This window comes from Vanacampus margaritifer, chromosome 10 (genome assembly GCF_051991255.1).
Source record: "Vanacampus margaritifer isolate UIUO_Vmar chromosome 10, RoL_Vmar_1.0, whole genome shotgun sequence".
NCBI lineage: Eukaryota > Metazoa > Chordata > Actinopteri > Syngnathiformes > Syngnathidae > Vanacampus > Vanacampus margaritifer.
The window spans coordinates 25246622-25265682 of record NC_135441.1 but is presented as its reverse complement, the minus strand read 5'-3'; the positions used below and the strand labels follow the sequence as shown (position 1 = coordinate 25265682).

Sequence of the window (19061 nt, the reverse complement as noted above, 5' to 3'; positions counted from 1 at the left end):
TACTTAAGTCGGAAAACACAAATCACTGACTACGCTTAAATGCAGTCAATATTGGGGTTAAGGTCAGAATTCCGGTTTCTGACACAATCGAGGTAACACGTTTACATGCGTGGCGGACCGAGTTACTCTCATTTTCATGGTCGTTTGCGCTGGATTGGAATATCCTGTTCGGACCATGATGCCCAGGCAATGCACAATAATTACGTAAATATTATTTGTTCCGGCTCTACCGGGCCACGCAAATGTTTTTTTTTTTAAATTACTGTGCAAAGTATTTTGATGTAAATATTGACTAACTGTGAAATTCGACTTAAGTCCGTAGGAACGGATCTCCGTTGTAACTTGAGGACTCCCTGTATTGCTAATGAAAGTTACTTGTCGGTACATCACAACAGTACCTTGATTCCTGTGGGTTGGCTTGCACCCTGGAAGTGGTGCAAACCGATTCCACGTTATACGTCGCAACCATTGTAAACCAACGACCCCCTCTATAGTGCTACCTCCAAGGTCAAGCACAATTCATTCAGTGAGCGAGCCCATCATTCGATTTGGCCGACGTTTATATCGTATTTTCCCAGAAAATGTTGATCGAAGCGGTGCACATTTTAAGGGCGTTAAGGCATTTCACCTTTGAGTGTCCTCTTCAGAAAATGTTTTACGAGGCCGACTTATTCTGGGTTGGCGATGGTTTGGGGTTTTGTGGATAAGGTTTGCATAAAACTCATAACCGCGAGACCATGACTATAAGAATCCTTGTGAGGAGACGAAGCGCAGTTGTCTCTGGGAGTCTGACACATACTATCAAGCTTTACTCGGAAGTGACTTTTCCTGACAGAGATGACTCTATTTCCCCCCCCCCAAGTCCCCTAGGGGAGCACAACTTTGGATTCTTCTTCCCTTGCTCAACTGTTATTCCTTGTGTCCATCTCACGCTTTGGAATGTGCTCTGGGAACTTTTCAACACCTCTGAGACCAGAGCAGGAAGAATGAGGCTTTTTCTGAGTCCTGCAGCAGTAGAATGCCTCGCTCGCATCCGCTCGGCTTGACGCTTCTGAACAAAGACGCTTCTGTTTGTGACGATTGGGGTGCAAATTTCGGGCACTCGCGTGTTATGATCACTCATTTATGATAAAGCTCCAGACTTCCTCCACGTCGAGCTTGGAATTTTCAGACTGGAAAAAAAAACAGTATGTAGCAAATCTATGGCGAACATGCTGTTTTTGCAGCGCCTCCCCCCCCCCAACTGAGTGCAGTGCTACTGTACAGCCTCGATGGGGGCAGCGGAGTGGAAACACTTAGGTGGCAATTTTGGTCAGGAGTTGAGTAGAGTGCACGGCAATTTCACAAGGCCCCGAGGGCAGAAGGCAGAGCAAACGAGAGGGCGGGGACATGCAAGTGGGGCTCGCAATTAAGACGGTTTTTGAAATATAGATTCTTCAAACCGAGTGGGTGTGAGATTGAAAAAAAGTGGCGGTGAACAGTCCAATTATTTGGGCTCCTCCCAACTGTTGGGATTTTTCTTTGAGTCTCCGGAACGTCTCCAGTTGAAGTCGGGAACTTTAGAAAAAATAACATTCCCCCATCTTTTCCCCTGCTAATTTTCGCTACGTTTGACTGGATACCAAGAGCCCACCGGTATAATTTCTGCAAAATGTATCTCATTTTTGGCCATTATTAAAAAAAGAAAAGACATGAAACCCTTGATGAAAAGTATTTTTATGTTTTCAGAGCTGGCTATGAAGAGTGGGTGGCTTTCTGGTACTGGAGAGATGGGTAGATAAAAAAAATGAAAAGGCATCCACCTGAGTGAGCAGAATGCACTGGAGCTATTCATACACCCCCACCCCCCCCCATCTTCCCCGCTGAAACATTTGTGAGCAATTTGTTCGTTTGAAAGTTTACTTCCTGCAACGCAGCACCCTGCAGGCTGTTATCAGGGCTCTTTAAACCTTGCAACATCTCAGATGGATAGAAACAGTCTTGTTTTGGAGACAGGAGACAGAGCATACATTTTATAGATATATTTGGCATTTCGGCATCGGCCTTTTTACGAATCTGAAGGCCGATAAAGCTGGCATCTCGCTGAGCAGTGAATTCTTGCAAACATAGCGAATTTAGAGTTTCCATCAGGATTTGTGAGATGTTCATAGAGAGTTTTTACTTGTCGCAAAGACATTTCAAACATATTCAGGCAATTTGTCTGTGAACCTTTTACGAACCCTGACAACAAACCCAAATTGGCTACATTCGCATTTTGCATTCATTTGTTCCTCAGTGAGAAACAGGGAAATTTTCATTTATAGATTTAAATTTCCACTTTATAAAAATGAGGCTGACACTTTTTATTTATTTATCTTTAATTAACAAATTATATTGGAATTTTGGAAAACTTTATTTACAGTAGAAATCTTTAGGGAACTATTTACTTGCTTAGTTTTTAACTTAGCTTAACACATGCTGATGACCCTGGAAGCTCCCTGCAATTTTTGTTATCATTTTTAACCAAAGCTGTCGATTCTTTATATTCTTAAAATTAAAAGAAAAAGATTTTTATTTTTTATTTTACTGCAAATGAATATCAGGTTGGAATATTAGTTATCAGTCTCCTTGACTACTAATAGTCGATATCGGTATCGTATTTGAAAAAAAACATATCGGTCTATCACTACTTTGCTATTATTTAGTGCAATGCAGCCTGGTAGAGATTGACCAGATAATTATAATATAATCAAAATAATCAAGTGTTTCATATCAGTGAAATGAATATGAACATTGTTGACTGCAGTTATTGAGATGAAATGCAACCGGGGCTATGAATAAGAACCTGTCCCGAAACCCTCTTTACATGAGACTATTCCAGCTTTGCACTGTTAGAGCGAGTTCAATGAGGTTAATTTCCCCAATCAGGACATCCATCATTTGCTTTGTTACGCCAATTTGATCCTTGCACAAACTTTGAACTAGCCGCACATTCATATTCATATTAGCGCCCCCCCCCCCCCACCCCCTCCCTCTTACCACCGCCTCCCCCTGCAGTAATGAATCACAGCTGTAATTAACTCTGCGATATTCCAAGCTCAGGCTGGGGAATGCTACAGAGAGCGTGCGGCCGCTACTCATCTTGTGAGGCATGCGGACTGGGGAGGGGGTTCCTAGGATGACTAGTTTATGTCTGTTTGACCCAAAACTAATCAGGTGGTCTTCCACCACATGTCATGTTTTACAGCTCTTTAGTCATCCCTAGGAGAAGCCATTCTAAATTCCCATCTATTGTGCAGTAACAACGGCATGCGACTCAGAGCTGGGTCTCCTGTCAGAGGGAGCTTACGTAGCCCACCCTGGGAACAGCGTGAATCACAGCGTTCACCTCGCCGTGCCCGCCGCCGTGAATGGCGCGTTCTTTTCGCCCAAGCTGCCAAGAGACACAACAGATTTACTGCAGACAATCACAAAAGGAGAAGAGTCTGTTTAAAGCGCCGCTGTATCTCCCAAAAATGTCCTTTGTCATTGAGGCCCGCAGTGGAATCTTAAGACGTCGCAAAAAAAGGTCAACGTCATTTTTAACATCTCCCTGTATATACATTCTTGTCTGCAATTTATTTTTTTTTTTGTCAGCCGCCTCATTTGGAGGTCACCACAAGAGCTTCTGGCACGCTGACAACATAAATAGTCATAAAGCAACACGATTGTTTTACTTCTTCTAGACTGTAGGAATGCTCCCCCAAGAGATGCGCTTGAGTCGTCCGTAAATCACTTGTTTAGATGATGGAGACGTATACCAAGACCAAAGAAAGACAGACTGCAGCTCAACAAATTGAGCACTTCATTAGGGATTACACAGATTTGACAAATTGGGAGATGGGAAGATAATCTACAATGTGAATTTATTGTTTAAACACCAAAAGAAAATGATCTTGGAAAATAGCTGCCAGGTTCAATAAGCTGACATTCATAAAAAAAAAACACAACGCAATGGAGGAGAAAGGACACTTTTGTACCTTTTCACAATATGATGAAGATTTGGATGACATCAATGTTTTAAGTGAAAGAAACAAAATGAGTACACGTGATTTTTATCAAGAAATTATTTAAAAGTTTGATAATATGATGTCTAAATGTGCTATTTATTTGATAATCAGGGGGGAATGTTGGGAAAATTGTAGATTGTTTCCAACAATAGACTTTGTTGTTTATTGAACAATTTTTCTAACTTTTCAAAATGTATGTTTTTTTTGTATCTTCTTACCCAATAGACATCCTTTTCAAATTTCTAACAAAATGTTCATGGAGCTCCCGAGGTTATCAGTACGTCTTAAAAAGTTCAATGGAAACTTAAAAAGGTAAATACCATAGTTCTAGTTTTCTAAGGTAAATATTTGTTTCAGAAATTAAAAAAATACCTGAAATCTTAAACTTTCGCATTTCTTTGTTTTAATATTGAACAAAAACGGTTCCCAGGGTCAGCATCATCTCTTATAAAGTCAAATGAAAATGAAAATAAATAGTTCCCTGACATTAAAATGGTTTTAGATTTTGTTTTTATCAGACGTCAGATTTTTATTTTTTTTTAAATGTTGATACCGATATTCGTCAAAATGTCAAATATCGGCGCCAAGACAGATTATCGCTCTATCCCTACAAATCATAATACAAGTGTGTTCGATTATGATTTAATGAGTCTCCTAACATTTTAGACGCATTAAACCCAGTCCCCAAAATGCCATCATAGCGATAAGCCGTATCCGCCAAGCACGCTTCCATCCAACATTCAAGCACGAGATGTCGTTTTCCAGGCTGCAAGTCGACTACCACATGAGATGATCTGACGACCGTAATCCTGGCTGAATACAGTAATTTCACCAGCATGCAGTCTGACGGCTTGCTAAATTACAGGTCTATCTTCTCCACCAACGCCGCTGCACTGACATGGCAGACCAATCTGTGCGATGCCCTTTGGTATGTGGCATCTCTCTGCCAAGTGCTTCGGCTGAGCGTTCTTATGTTTCTGGGGCTCTGAAGCAGTTAGACAGAGGTAGACTTGTCGGATTATGCTTTAATTAAAGGGTGTTATAATTAGGTCTTAATTAGACTTTAGTATGGATAAATACAGAGGGAATTCCTGGCACATGCTGCCTGTTCTTGCTCTCATTGCTTTCAAGTAGATCTTTTCTGCCTTCTGCCTTCATTTTTGTTGTCTGGATAGATTCCCCATGAAGCATCAAAAAGCTTCCAGAATTTCCTGGCATTTGTTTGTCCTTATAGAGTGAATAAAATGTAATGTGCATACTTGTTGTGCCGGTGATAGGAAACATGTGGCAGAACGCTTTAAACCAGAGAAATCAGCGAATGTATTGATGAACAAAAACACGAGGCCGAGCGGTAAGAATTCTGATCCTGCGTGGGGTCGGAAGTCTCGGCACTCAAAAGCTTTTTCATACCTCGAGTGCCTGTTGCAAGTAAATGCTACATCGACGTCCCAGGTTAGCTTGAAATTAGCTGCATGTATTTGTGGTTGCTGGGTTTAGTCAGGATATTGTTATAGCTTATCGAACTGCTTGTGTTATTTTAGGTTGACAATGGTGCTGATATAGCAGGGATGTGATTTGACCAAAGTGAAATTATCTGAAAATTTAGCCGGGGGTCTGGGGGCCGCTGGCACCCAGCTAGGTCCAGTCACATGACAAAGAAATAGACAAAACAACAGCATAAATTTTCAATGTATATTGAACTATCCCATATAAAATGGCAGTTTTAGTCAACTCAAAATCAGTCACATTCAAAAACATTGGACTGCCTTTGCTTTTAAAAACTATCACTGAGAATATCATCATATCTAACTAATGTGATTACTAAGTTAACACATAAATAATGTTGAAGAGTTCAAATTTCATGAACAAATAATTGTATCATGACCAAATGAAAAGTAACTCATATTAGAGCATACCACAAATGTCTTTGTTATAGCAGAAGATGTTATCTGTCGGAGTCATGTGCATACACAATGAACTACTAAAAAAATAAAAAAAAAAAAAAAAATTGTTTTTTTTTTGGGGGGGGGGGGGGAGATAAAAAAAGCGGAATTCCGCGAATTAGCGGAAAAATCACATCCCTGTGATATAGGTAGTTAAACAATAGGACATTTATAATACGTACGTATGTGTATTTTAAGCAGAAAAATTGGAGTTCAATTATTCACAGCAAAGTTGTGCTTCAGTAAACTATTTCAAACTGAATAAAGAACACATAACACAAAATGAGAATGCCATTCCATTTCATCAATCAACACTTCAATATCAATTAATCCCCGATAACAGTTTCCATGCTGTAATAACATCGAGCTCCGCAACGAGAAATTTGCTTTGGCACGACTCCAGTCTAAGATGGCGAGTGTTTAATTAGAAAAAAAAAATGCAAACCCTCCATCATGTCGCAGTAGTCTCATTAATCGTTTCAAGCGAACAGACAGTTGCGTTTCATGAAAATACCGTCTTTCAAATGGAGCAAGACTTATTGGCCTCGCGGGTTATTTGAGCACTTGTCAACTTGCTCAGCTGTGCTGTTGAAAGAAGCCGTGTGAGATACGGCGATAACGCCGCAATATGTTGGAGTGAGCAGGTGCACCCGCCTTATAAGATGGGTGTCCCGTTGCATCATAATGAGCTTCTGTCACTCAAAAGTCACAGGTCCTGCCGCTGGACTGTATGTTGTGCTTTGCGTACCCCACCCCCCCAAACCCCGTACCTCCTCAGACCTGTTCAGTTACACCACAACAGGTTTGACTGGAAACGGGCGTGTAATTTAGCACAGGGCATGTTTGAGCATGAGCGTCGCCCGCAGCGCGACACTAAGTGGAATGATTGTGACACAGTGGCGCAAGAGAAAATGATTTTCTCCAAACCGTCTCTGCAGAAACAGCGGCGGAGAGCTAAACAGAGCGCTTAGCAAACAAAACAATTGCTCTCCAATGAAATAACCACACTTGTCTGCAGTCCCTTGTGGACTCTGGTCCTCATACTTGTGTCAAGGAGTTTTGGCGCTTTGTTGTTCGCTGGAGCGGCGAGCGGCGCAGCTGTCGAGCAGACGTTGTCGCGCACGGCTTTGCCGGAGCATCTGAGGGCAGCCGGGCTTGGGTTTCTGTTTTCTTTGCTGATCCGTTGACCTAAGACGCCGTCCCACAAAAAGGAACACTGACAATTGGAGGCGCTTGCACCTCTTCTTTTAAACACTGACCCGTGAGCTCACACCACAAGTTTCTCGGCGTTTGTAAAAAAAAAAATAAAAAATCATCTCCAATGCAAACAGTCGCTCTTTTGTATGTGTGGCTGTGTCTCCTGTGGCGAGTATCCAGTTCTGTAACAAGCAGCAGCTGGCTGAGAGGCCTTTTTACTCTGGCGCTGCATCTCGCACACTGATGAATGTGGCATTTGTTGCTTGTTTCGCTGCCACTATTGTTCGAACCTAAAACCGACCACACAGCTACTACAGTCGAGGCTTTGTTGACTGAATGACATGAAGTTTTTGGAAGGCTTCTTTAGCCAAGCTTTGCGTTGCATTCCTGGAAACTGTTTAATTCCGTTTCTGTCAAAAATACAGTCTGGACTGGCATAATCAAATGCAGGGTTTCCTGCTTAAAATAGGTCACGGTTTGTTCGAGTAAAATGTCAGCAAATCCACATGCTCCTTGGTTTTCGCAGGTCCTGACATAAGGGGTTAGGAACTGTGTGCAATGAACTAGATTACCACAGCACTTACTGTTTTTATTGAATTGTTTTATACTGTATTTATGGCAGCATATTTACTGTAATTATGACTTTACTACTGTTAGCCAAGTTAGACTACGGCACATTCTGACTTGTTTTGTGTTATGTCGCTGCTGTAGGAATGGCGGTCTATGGAAATCCTAAAGTATTTTATAACACCTTCTCAATATTTTTGTAAAACCAACATTACGTTGTCTTGCACTGTTTTAACTGGCAAACTTTGTTACATTCTTGGCGAATACAACCAAATTTAGAGGTTTCTTTTTTTGTAGATTGAAACTGTAGTTGGGTTTCCATCCACCCGTTTGTATTAGAATTTTCAAGAAATGCAAAAATAAAACTGAATGTAAACGCTAGAAATTCAGAAAAGGGCCCAAAAAAATAAAAATAAATCGCAAAAAAAAAGTTTTTACATCACACGTTTTGACCGGATATTACGTCACGTGTACGTACGATAAAGTAAAGTATGTTTGGGGGGAGACAACGAAACAGAAATATTTTGAATTAGTTAAAGAAGCGAATATTAATGCTATTTTAGATGGAAAACAGCAAAGAAACGCTACGCTAAGAAACGTTTATCAAGAATTGCAAACTCATACGTCATCGCACGGTGCAATCGCTTCCTGGTCTTCTTCTTTTAAATTATTGGTGGATCACATCTATCTCAATGGTGTATAGCGCCACCTACAGCGGCGGAGTCCCCTCTCAATATTCGCAAAAGAAGAACAGATGGAAACGGGCATAAGTCGCATGTCCGTTTTGCGCATTTTCAGTAAATTTGCTTAAAAATTGCAAAACAATTGGATGGAAACCTGACTTGTCAAGCACATAGCATAAAAAATACAATATGGCCATCATTTTTTTATGTTCCTTTACTACCTTTCAAAACTTTTTAAAAAAACAAATGGGACATCCTGATACCAGAGGAAAAACATATTTCTAATATGAGCTAAAAAAAGTTTAGGAAACCCTGATCTTGTACATTACGGCAGGAACAAAATCTTCACAGCAGACAACCATGCAAAGTGACGGTCAACTTTTGCTGTTTAAGAACAGTTACGGTGTAAAATAAAATGTTATCTTTTTCTATTGGTTTGAAATCTATAGCAGTGTCTTGACTTCAGAGTGATCTCCCACCACCTCCTCCCTCCTGTGATAGTTCCAAGTGACTGTCCTCACAGTCAGTGACCACGGAATGTTTTGTCTGCAGCAGAAAGGCAATTTTATTTCCTTTCGCCGAAGAGATATCGCAGCTCGCAGCATCGCTCCATAGCAGACGGTGTGCTCACACGGGATCCCTCGGTGAATAAAACCAATTAAAATCCACTTCAAGGCAAAACATTACTTTTCATCGGAGTCCTTTAATGGCTCTTCGCCTCGGCTTAGCTTGTGGCTTTCCCAGCTGGTGCAAACCCAGAATGTCCGTAGAAGGCTATGGTCCGGAGAGTCTGTGGCGTTAATGGTGTCACAGTCGGACTAAGTTCCTGTGTGGACGCATTGTCAATACAGTATACAACGAGTTTGACCTAAGAAAACCTCAAAATCCTGAAAAGCATTAACAAAAGAGGATTGATTGAAATACTCTCAAGTATTTCTGATGAAAGCTATGAGGACTAATGCCAAGTAAATAATCTCCCAAGTTTGCCTTTGCCGACACTTGAGTAATCACAACAACGCAATCTGCAACCGTTTTTTTGGTTATGTGTCGTTCTGGATTTCTCGTTATTGCGATTCGATGGATTTTTGGAGTTGGAACTGGAGCAAAAAGTCATGCGGCTGAAGAAAAGAAAAGGAGGGGGCGTCGGGAGAAAAGGCGCATGGTGCAGTGGAACAATGAGCTGAAAGTGGGTTGGGGTCATTGGGTTTTTGTTGTCATCAACACTCACTGGTGTTTAGTGCAGGGAAGTTCTTGATGTAACAATAGGAATGTTTCTGTCCAGTCATTTTTTGCATACACTCCAGCATGACACAAGATCTAGAGTTGAGTATTTTTTTTTTTTAATTTTAACTGTAAGATGAGTACGATCTCAAGGAGAGACAAGAACACATCCCTCGTCTTGGATCACTTGTCCTTAAGTTCACTACATGCTTGGGAACTGCCGCTTTGCTTCTCGTGTTTGCTATCCGTCCTCCAGGTGTGGGTTCACTGGCCCCGTGGGAGGAAAATTCCACAAGCTCGCTGCTATCCAAACAGTAGTCTCAGTTTTGGCAGAAGTTTGACTCATGCTGCATCTCCGTTTGGGCTAAATTACAAGTGGAAAGCAATCAGATATACAGATGATATATATATATCTTAATGTTCATTCAATACCCAGTTAGAAGGGGTCGTCTTCAGTGGCGACGCAACACGAAATTGGTTAGAAGCACTGACTATCTACTCAGGTTTACAGTAAATATTTTTAGGAAAAACACTTTACTGCTTTCCTGTTAGCGAGAACTTTGTATGGTGCAATCTTGTGGGATGTTAGAAAACGCACACAATATGTGAGGAGATGAATTTGTAAAGAGTAAAATGTAGTGGGGTTTCCATGCAATCGTTTCAAATTTTTTAAACAAATTTACTGAAAATGCGCAAAACGGACATGCGACTTATACACGTTTCCATTTGTTCTTCTTTTGTGAATAATGAGAGGGGATTCTGCCGCTGTAGGTATACACCATATAGATGTGATCCACCGGTAATTTAAAAGAAGAAAAACAGGAAGCAACTGCCCCGTGTGATGACGTCATACGAGTTTGCTTTTGTAATTCTTGATAAACCGTAGCGTTTCTTTGCTGTTTTCCATCTAAAATTGCACTAATATTTGCATCTTTAATTAATTCCAAAAAGATTTATGTTTCGTCCCCCCCCCAAACATACCTTACTTTATTGTCCGCCATTGCTTTGTGACTACAAATGTACGTGCAACGGTCAAATATCCGGTCAAAACATGCGACGTGTATCCAGTCATGTCAGTGTTTATTTGCAAAACCTGTTCCCATAGCCAAAATTCGCATTTTCCTTTTTTTGACACTTCAAAATCCACCTCCTCCAAGAGTAAAAACTTTTTTTTCGCAATTGTTGGGCCTTTTTTCGAATTTCTAGTGTTTCCATTCAGTTTTATTTTTCCATTTCTTGAAAATTTGAATAAAAATGGGTGGATGGAAACCCCACTTCTCACTAGAAGGGTGTTCAGGATCAATGTATCTCCTATTTAAATTTGGATGTTTATACATGGGAAAGCGTTCTTTTCCACGGAGCTATGTCACAAAATCCCCCAGTCAATTCATCCGGTCCCAGTGACCCTGAAAACCGTGGGAATTGAAAGCGAAGGCATGCGGAAATGCTCTCCATAGTACTGATCACAGATGGCTTTAACATGCATCTTGGAGAAAGCCATTGTGGAGCTCGTAACATCTCCACAAAGTAATTATTCTTAAAGACGTTCATTAAGCCTCATCTCTCTCAGCAGAAGGCTTGCGATAGAAGACGCGCACTGTGCACAGTAAACGAGGCGATGGGATGTTTTTCCTGCCCCCGCGCTCATACGTCAGCTCTTCACAACCACAGCTCATGTCGTGCTCTTAACCTTTGCACCGATTGCACCGCCAAATATGAGGCTATTTAGTCAAACGGCATGTTTTCTTTCAGCAGGGGATACTTATTTCTTCGCCTCAAGTCTGTTCTTACTTCATATGACAGTGTATCTGTTGGCGTGCTTTTTGTTTTGGCCCGACACATCTCTCACATTTTATGGCGTCCTTGCGGTCATTCTTCCACTCGAGTTGACATTTCAACTGTAACGTATGCGCACGCCGCTGTTAAAATAACCTCCACAGTAAGAGCATCCCGTGAGTTTACTCGGCCCAGATTTGTTTTCCCTTCACTGCTTATTGCCTGAGTTCAAAGCTAACTGCTGCTTGATGGTCTCTCCTGCCAGCAGCCAGAGGGATGACACGCTCATTTCCTCCGAAAGGATGTGTTTTAGTCGGTTATCCTGTGCCTTAGGAAACTGAAGATTAGCCGAGCCTAATTACCCGAAAAGTACAAAATCAATGGCTAAATACAGGGTATGATTTAGCCTTAAAATACCGTATGATTCGGTATATTAGGCTCACTGATTAATAAGCCACATATTTCCATCCATTTTCTGTAGTGCTTGTCTTCATTAAGGTTGCAGGAAGACCGAAGCTGAGATTCAAACTCTGAAGGCAGGTGTGTGCTAACCACAAGTCCACCGGGTGTATATTGCGCATAAATATAAAAGAAAGCAAAAATGGCCTTTTTCAGTTGATCACCTTCAATTTGAAGGCTGCATTACGTATCGTTTTTTTGTCATGGTGATGATTGTGCAGATCCAAATGTTATTTGAAATGTGTTAATATGTGCAGATTTTATTTAAAAGCACAAAGTGAACACTTAATGCGAACACGTGATTTTGTTGAGTTGAAAATAAGCTAATAATAGATGAAAATGTGACACTCCTGGGACTGAGAAAATCCTTACACTGCTTATTTGTAGAAGCCGCGGGGGTTCAAGCTGAAGGAAAAAGTCTTCACAGTAAAAAACTGCCATTGTTTCTTTGACTATGAGTATTTGTCATTAATCGAAGTTTTTTTTATTCCACTCAGGATTCCGGAAAATCAGCCTGGACGACCTGCGCAAGGCCTACATCGTCAAGGATGTGCAACAGTACATCCTCCACCGCCTGGATCAGGAGGAGGCCCTGAGGCAGCATCTCACCAAGGAGACGGCAGAGATGCTCAACCAGCTCCACATCAAGAGCAGTGGGTGCTTCCTCTACCTGGAGCGAGTGCTGGATGGCGTGGTGGAGAACTTCATAATGTTGCGCGAGATCCGCGAGATCCCAGGCACGTTGAACGGCCTCTACCTGTGGCTCTGCCAGAGACTCTTTGTCAGGAAACAGTTTGCCAAAGTCCAGCCCATCCTCAACGTCATCCTGGCAACATGCAGGCCACTCACGGTCAAGGAATTGTACCACGCAGTCTGGACCAAAAACACCACACTGACAATGGAAGAGTTTCAGAAAAAGATGGACATCCTTTCCAAATTGTTGGTGAATGGTCTTGGAAGCAACAAAATCCTTTTCCACTACAGTTTTGCAGAGTGGCTGCTGGATGTGAAGCATTGCACACAAAAATATTTGTGCAACGCCGCGGAGGGACACCGGATGTTGGCTATGAGTTACACCTGCCGGGCAAAGCAACTCAAACCTCGCGAAGTGCAGGAGTTCGCGCTTCACCTAGTGAATTCCAATCTGCAGATGGAGCCGTTCAATCTGGCTCTTTGGATGGTCTGGAACGGGACGCCTGCCAAAAACTCTCTGACCACCTCCATACCGAGGGAACAGGAGGTTTTGCAACTTCTAGTCAAAGCCGGAGCGCACGTCAACAACGAAGACGACCACGCATCGTGTATCGTACAACAGGCCCTGGAGAGAGAGGAATCCATACGGACATTATTGGACAATGGGGCCTCTGTGAACCAGTGCGACTCAAGCGCGAGAACTCTGCTCTCCAACGCGGCATACAGCGGCAACCTCGATGTTGTCACCTTGCTCATATCCAGAGGGGCGAACATGGAGTTGGAGGACAACCATGGACAAACGGCGCTCACGCTCGCCGCCAGGCAAGGCCACACCAAAGTGGTCAACTGCCTCATTGGCTGCGAGGCCAACATCAACCACACGGATCACGACGGCTGGACGGCGCTACGTTCGGCCGCATGGGGCGGACACTCAGAGGTGGTGTCCGCGTTGCTGTACGCTGGGGCCAAGGTGGACTGTGCTGATGCCGATGGCAGGACAGCTTTGAGGGCAGCCGCTTGGGGGGGGCACGAGGACATTGTGCTGAACCTCCTCCAGCATGGGGCTGAAGTCAACAAGGCCGATAATGAAGGAAGAACAGCCCTCATAGCCGCTGCCTATATGGGACACAGGGAGATAGTTGAACACCTCCTGGACCACGGGGCGGAAGTCAACCATGAGGACGTGGACGGTCGGACCGCACTTTCCGTGGCAGCTCTCTGTGTCCCAGCCAGTAAAGGCCACGCCTCTGTGGTGAGTCTTCTAATTGACAGGGGGGCAGAAGTAGACCACTGCGACAAAGACTGCATGACTCCTCTCCTGGTGGCCGGTTACGAAGGACACGTAGACGTTGTAGATCTGCTTCTGGAAGGCGGTGCTGACGTAGACCACACCGACAATAATGGACGCACCCCCCTCCTCGCGGCTGCATCCATGGGCCATGCATCTGTCGTCAACACGCTGCTGTTCTGGGGCGCGGCGGTGGACAGCATTGACAGCGAGGGTAGGACGGTGCTGAGCATCGCATCCGCTCAGGGCAATGTGGAAGTGGTCCGGACACTGCTGGACAGAGGTCTGGATGAGAACCACCGGGACGATGCAGGCTGGACGCCGCTGCACATGGCATCCTTTGAAGGCCACCGGCTAGTGTGTGAAGCCCTGATTGAGCAAGGCGCTCGATGCATGGAGGTGGACAATGACGGCAGGATACAGTTGATACTTGCAGCGCAAGAGGGACACTATGACTGTGTCCAAATCCTCCTAGATAACAAGTCGTGTATAGACCAGCGAGGCTACGACGGGAGGAACGCTCTCAGGGTGGCGGCACTGGAAGGTCACCGGGACATCGTGGAGCTTCTGCTTGGCCATGATGCCGACATTGACCACAAGGACGCCGACGGACGCCCGACGCTTTACATACTGGCGCTGGAAAACCAATTGGCCATGTCAGAGTACTTCCTGGAGAATGGCGCCAACGTGGAAGCATGCGACACAGAGGGCAGGACAGCCCTCCACGTGTCCTGCTGGCAGGGTCATTTGGAAACGGTGCGGCTGCTCATCAACTACCACGCTGACGTCAATGCCTGCGACAATGAGAAGCGCTCTGCCTTGCAGTCGGCCGCCTGGCAAGGCCACACCAAAGTTGTCCAGTTCCTGATAGAAAACGGCACACGGGTCGACCACACATGCAACCAGGGCGCAACGGCCTTGGGTATTGCCGCCCAGGAGGGTCACATCGACGTGGTTCAGATACTTCTTGAGAATGGTGCCGACCCAAACCATGCAGACCAGTTTGGACGCACGGCAATGAGGGTGGCAGCCAAAGGCGGCCATTCCACCATCATCAAACTCTTGGAAAAGTATGGAGCCACAACTTTAAATGGCAGTAATCCATCACCAGTGCACACCATGGAAGACAAAACGACAGGTAAAATGCAGTCGCTCACCATCAAATCTAGCAGCTCTGGTAGCACCGGTGCAGGGGATTTGCAGTCAACGGGACGTGGTCTCACCAATGGGCCCGTCGTCCACGCGTTCAGTTCACCGTCGGAATCCCCCGACTCCACAGTGGACAGGCAGAAATCATCGCTGTCCAACAATTCACTTAAGAGCTCCAAGAACTCGTCCCTTAGGACCACATCATCCACCGCCACTGCGCAGACAGTTCCCATTGACAGCTTCCACGGCATGACCTTCACCGAACAAATCCAGCAACACTCACTACCCCGCAGCCGTAGCAGACAGTCCATCGTCTCGCCTTCCTCCACCACAAAATCCATCGGTCAACAGCCACCACCGTCGCCGTCCAACGACTTTGACTGGTCGCTGCTGAAACCCGGTCTCAAGTCAACAAAGGGAACCAAGATTGTGAACGGCACGGCAAACAGCAAAGGAGCGCAAGACAAGAAAAAATCCAAGAACGGTGGCTCCACGCAAGGTCAGGTACTCGAGTACGAGATGACCGAGATGGACAAGCGTCTCGCTCTCACTAAATCGGTCGGCAAGGACCCCCAATGCAAGGTGGTGATCGGCGGCTCGACGCAGCAAGACCAGCTCTTCATCCACAAACAGAGCTGCGCTGAGAAAAAGCGCAATGGCATCATGACCAACCCCAACTACCACCTACAGGGTCACCAGGTCTTCCTGGGGCGGGTGTCGGTTCCTTGCGCCCCCCAGAACAGAGGCCACCACCAGGACGTCCTGGAGAGCTACCCCGTCGGAGACACGGAGCTAAGCCTTAAACAAGCTCTCAGACTGCAGATTGAAGGATCGGACCCCGGTTTCAACTACAAAAAGGAGACCCCCTTATAGTTGCCGGTGTCAAAGACAGACGGACGGACAGACGGCACATTCGCAACGGCTGACTTTGAAGTCGCTGCTGGATTGCATCTAATCAGACATGCATGAAGAATGTTTCTCCATCTGGACAATTTGTTTCCTCCCTGAGAAACACTGAAATCCATCCTGAATGCCGACGGTCACACACGTGCCAAAGCAACGGCGTTCGGAAGATCTCAAAAAGTGGAAACTTTACTATCGGGGGGTTGTTCGGTCGCTGGCTCAAGGCTTTCTGTGGACTGATACTCAATGTGCCTACATTCTGTTACAGCCTTTTCCGTGCAAAACTATCATTATAATTTAATATAATGCTATTTAATAAAATAAAATAAAAAAGAAGTGTATGCACTTTGGAAAGAGTCAAATGACAGACATGCTTTTGTTTTATTTACTCTGGAAGCCCATCCTTATTTTATCCGCAGTCTGTGACTATTCCTTTTCATTGTCGGGCATGTGGCGTTTTAAACACCAAGACGTTGTATCAATAGGCCGCCTTTCTCCAAATATTCTTTTTTGTTCCGTGTTCAAAGTAATCCTGCAGATATGAGAGCGTATTTATTATTTTGGAAAAAAGCCACTTTTTGTTACGTTCCGCTCTACCATGGTGCTGTTGCGTTCCGACAAGTTGCCCGCAGCTATTTTTGGACTCACGTATTGTTCTCAGTGTTTCATGACAAAAAGGATAACAAAGGTAAATTTTTGTCCCCATGGGATTTTTTTTTCTTCTTTTTGGTTGTGTGTTTGTATAAATATATTTTTTTTGCGAGTGCATAAGAATATTTAAATATATCCACGGTGTTATCGTCCGCATTTGTTTGGTGCTAAACTTAACGCAGTTCTGTTGTGTATAATGCTGCCAAGGGGTCGAATGCGAGAGACACGGGAACGGCTGAAAAGAGAGTTAGTTTGGTTTTAACTCTGGAACGCCAAAGTTGGAAAAAAACAGTCAGTCAGTCGAAAAGGGACCGAAATAAAAAACAATCTGAAACATCTGTTTTTCATTAAGTCTGCAGTTACAGGCTGTGTCATATTTTTGCATCATGCTGTGCTATTTTCACCAAGGACTACAATCATGGCGACCTATCGCATGTGCAAACACTTTGTCAAGCAAGGCCTGAAATCTGTCAGTCCACTAGAAAAAAAAAAAAGTTTGCAGTCTTATCAGTTCAACAGCTCAGTGTTTTGTCTGCCATCTTGGGGTGGCCGGGACTGTAAATAAATATCTCATATGTACATTCAACGTTCATTTACTTCCTGTATCATATGAAGTGGATTTTCCCCCCATGTATATTAAAAAACATGCTTAATAAACATATTTGCTTTACTGCTGGAAAAAAACACCACACTTGTCTTCTTTTGTCCACCTGATCAGTTGACAGTATTTAAAAACGTATTCATTGTGGGAATGCTGAAGCAGATGACATTTTTCAAAATAAATTCACTATTAGCCATGATTTCAAACAAGTCAAGTTAGCTCAATGCTTCGAGCAATTGCTTTCCACCTGGATTCAAACCCCGCTTGGACCACATTTTAGTACTTTAGTAATTTAGCATTCCCACACAATTTCTTCAGATATTGCACTTTGTCTAGTTAACAAGCATGTTTTGGGAATGTGGGAGGGAGCCGGAGTACCCGGATAAACCCCACGCACGTACGGGTACTGGCAAGCATGCAAACGCCTCAAGCACATTTTTTCAAAATCAATTTTAAGTGCCATTTTTTTAATTTTCAGGCTTATGTGGTAAATTGAGTTACATTAAATTAAACTGTTTTGGGATCATACTTCAAGCTATATTTAAAGCTCAAAAGTGTTAGCCTAATAGGACAATTGCCCAAGTATTTTTTGTGTGAAAATTTTGGAGGAAAAAATTACTTCCCCAATGATAACACCTTATGCTGCACTTATTTCTAATGCAGATAGTCCAAAGTTCCCCTGAGGAGCTAATGTGTCCTTCACATCACACCATTTTCTCCCTGATGTTCCACCTGCTGATTAGAGGGCGAGGTGAATCAGCCCCCCGCCACGCTGTCTTACAGCTGTGTGTGGGAGCACACACACACACAAACACACACCGATGCGTTATGCGGCAATTTTTGTTCCACCTTGGCCACCCGCTAAGAGTGAATTAAGCTCCAACGCTACAGAACTCTTTGCTGCAACATCGGTGGCGGAAGTACTCACAAGCGATACGTAAGTGCAGATTCAGGTAGAAGCACTGATTTAATGCATTTACATTTACCATTATTTCTGTAGTTTTAGTTAATGAATTATAATTATTTAATTTTGGCAACTCAATGCAATATAATTTTAGTTGAGGAATTTCAATATACTGTAATTAATTAAAACATTTATTTGAGTCAATTAATTTTAATACAATTAATATGATTGCAGTGAGTTTAATATAATGAAATTAAATTTATGATGAATGTACTGTACATTAAATTGAGGAATTTCAATAGAATGCAATGTACATTAAATTGAGGAATTTCAATAGAATGCAATTTTAGTAAATTCATTTTAATATATATTGCGTTAGTAATGTTGTTTCAATATAATTTGTGTTAATTTTAATATAATTACAGCTTAATTTAAATGTAATGTTTTACAGCTTATTTAATTGACTATATGTGTGTGAATGTGAGCCTTTAAGCGCATATGGTGTCCGATTTACCGTGATCATTTTATTAATTATTAATCTTATGTACTTTTGTACCATATGAAACATGAACTTTTTCTATAACTTCAGTGGTTAAATAAAAAAGCTATTTGCTAAAAACAAATCCTAACTAATCTACCTCGCTCAAAAGAAACTCAAAATGGATTGGCGTGGTGATGTGTCGAAAAGCCAGCCAATGACGCCAAAATCATGGACGTCACAAGCCAACCGAGTGAATGCAATCAAAGGTCGTTTTATTAGTAATGAATTATGAATGATTAATTATATTATTGATGTCATTCACTCTCAGCATTCATCAAGCGATGCTTTTCTCTCCATTTTTATTGTTTGGCAAACCTGAACCATGACACTTTTAAGTACCTTAATTCACCACCATAACCCCAATAAACCCCAATAAAGTATTGTGTGGCCAAGCCGTCCGTCCCAGTGACTGTGAAAGCCATTTGGTGTGGATTTTCAGCACTGACTTTTTTTCCCC

The 19061-nt window shown here is 43.2% G+C and overlaps 1 protein-coding gene and 1 long non-coding RNA gene across 2 annotated transcripts in view; one reads left to right on the top strand and one right to left on the bottom strand.

Moving 5' to 3' along the window:
* ankrd50 (ankyrin repeat domain 50) overlaps window positions 1-17228 on the top strand; it is a 34224-nt gene extending 16996 nt beyond the window's left edge. Inside the window, exon 4 of the mRNA XM_077577424.1 lies at window positions 12372-17228. Coding sequence (XP_077433550.1) covers window positions 12372-15877 — 3506 coding nt within the window. The 3' untranslated portion in view covers window positions 15878-17228. The remainder of the gene's footprint in view (window positions 1-12371) is intronic.
* LOC144058843 (uncharacterized) overlaps window positions 1-19061 on the bottom strand; it is a 50413-nt gene that overhangs the window by 12950 nt on the left and 18402 nt on the right. The gene's annotated exons all lie outside the window — the stretch shown is intronic.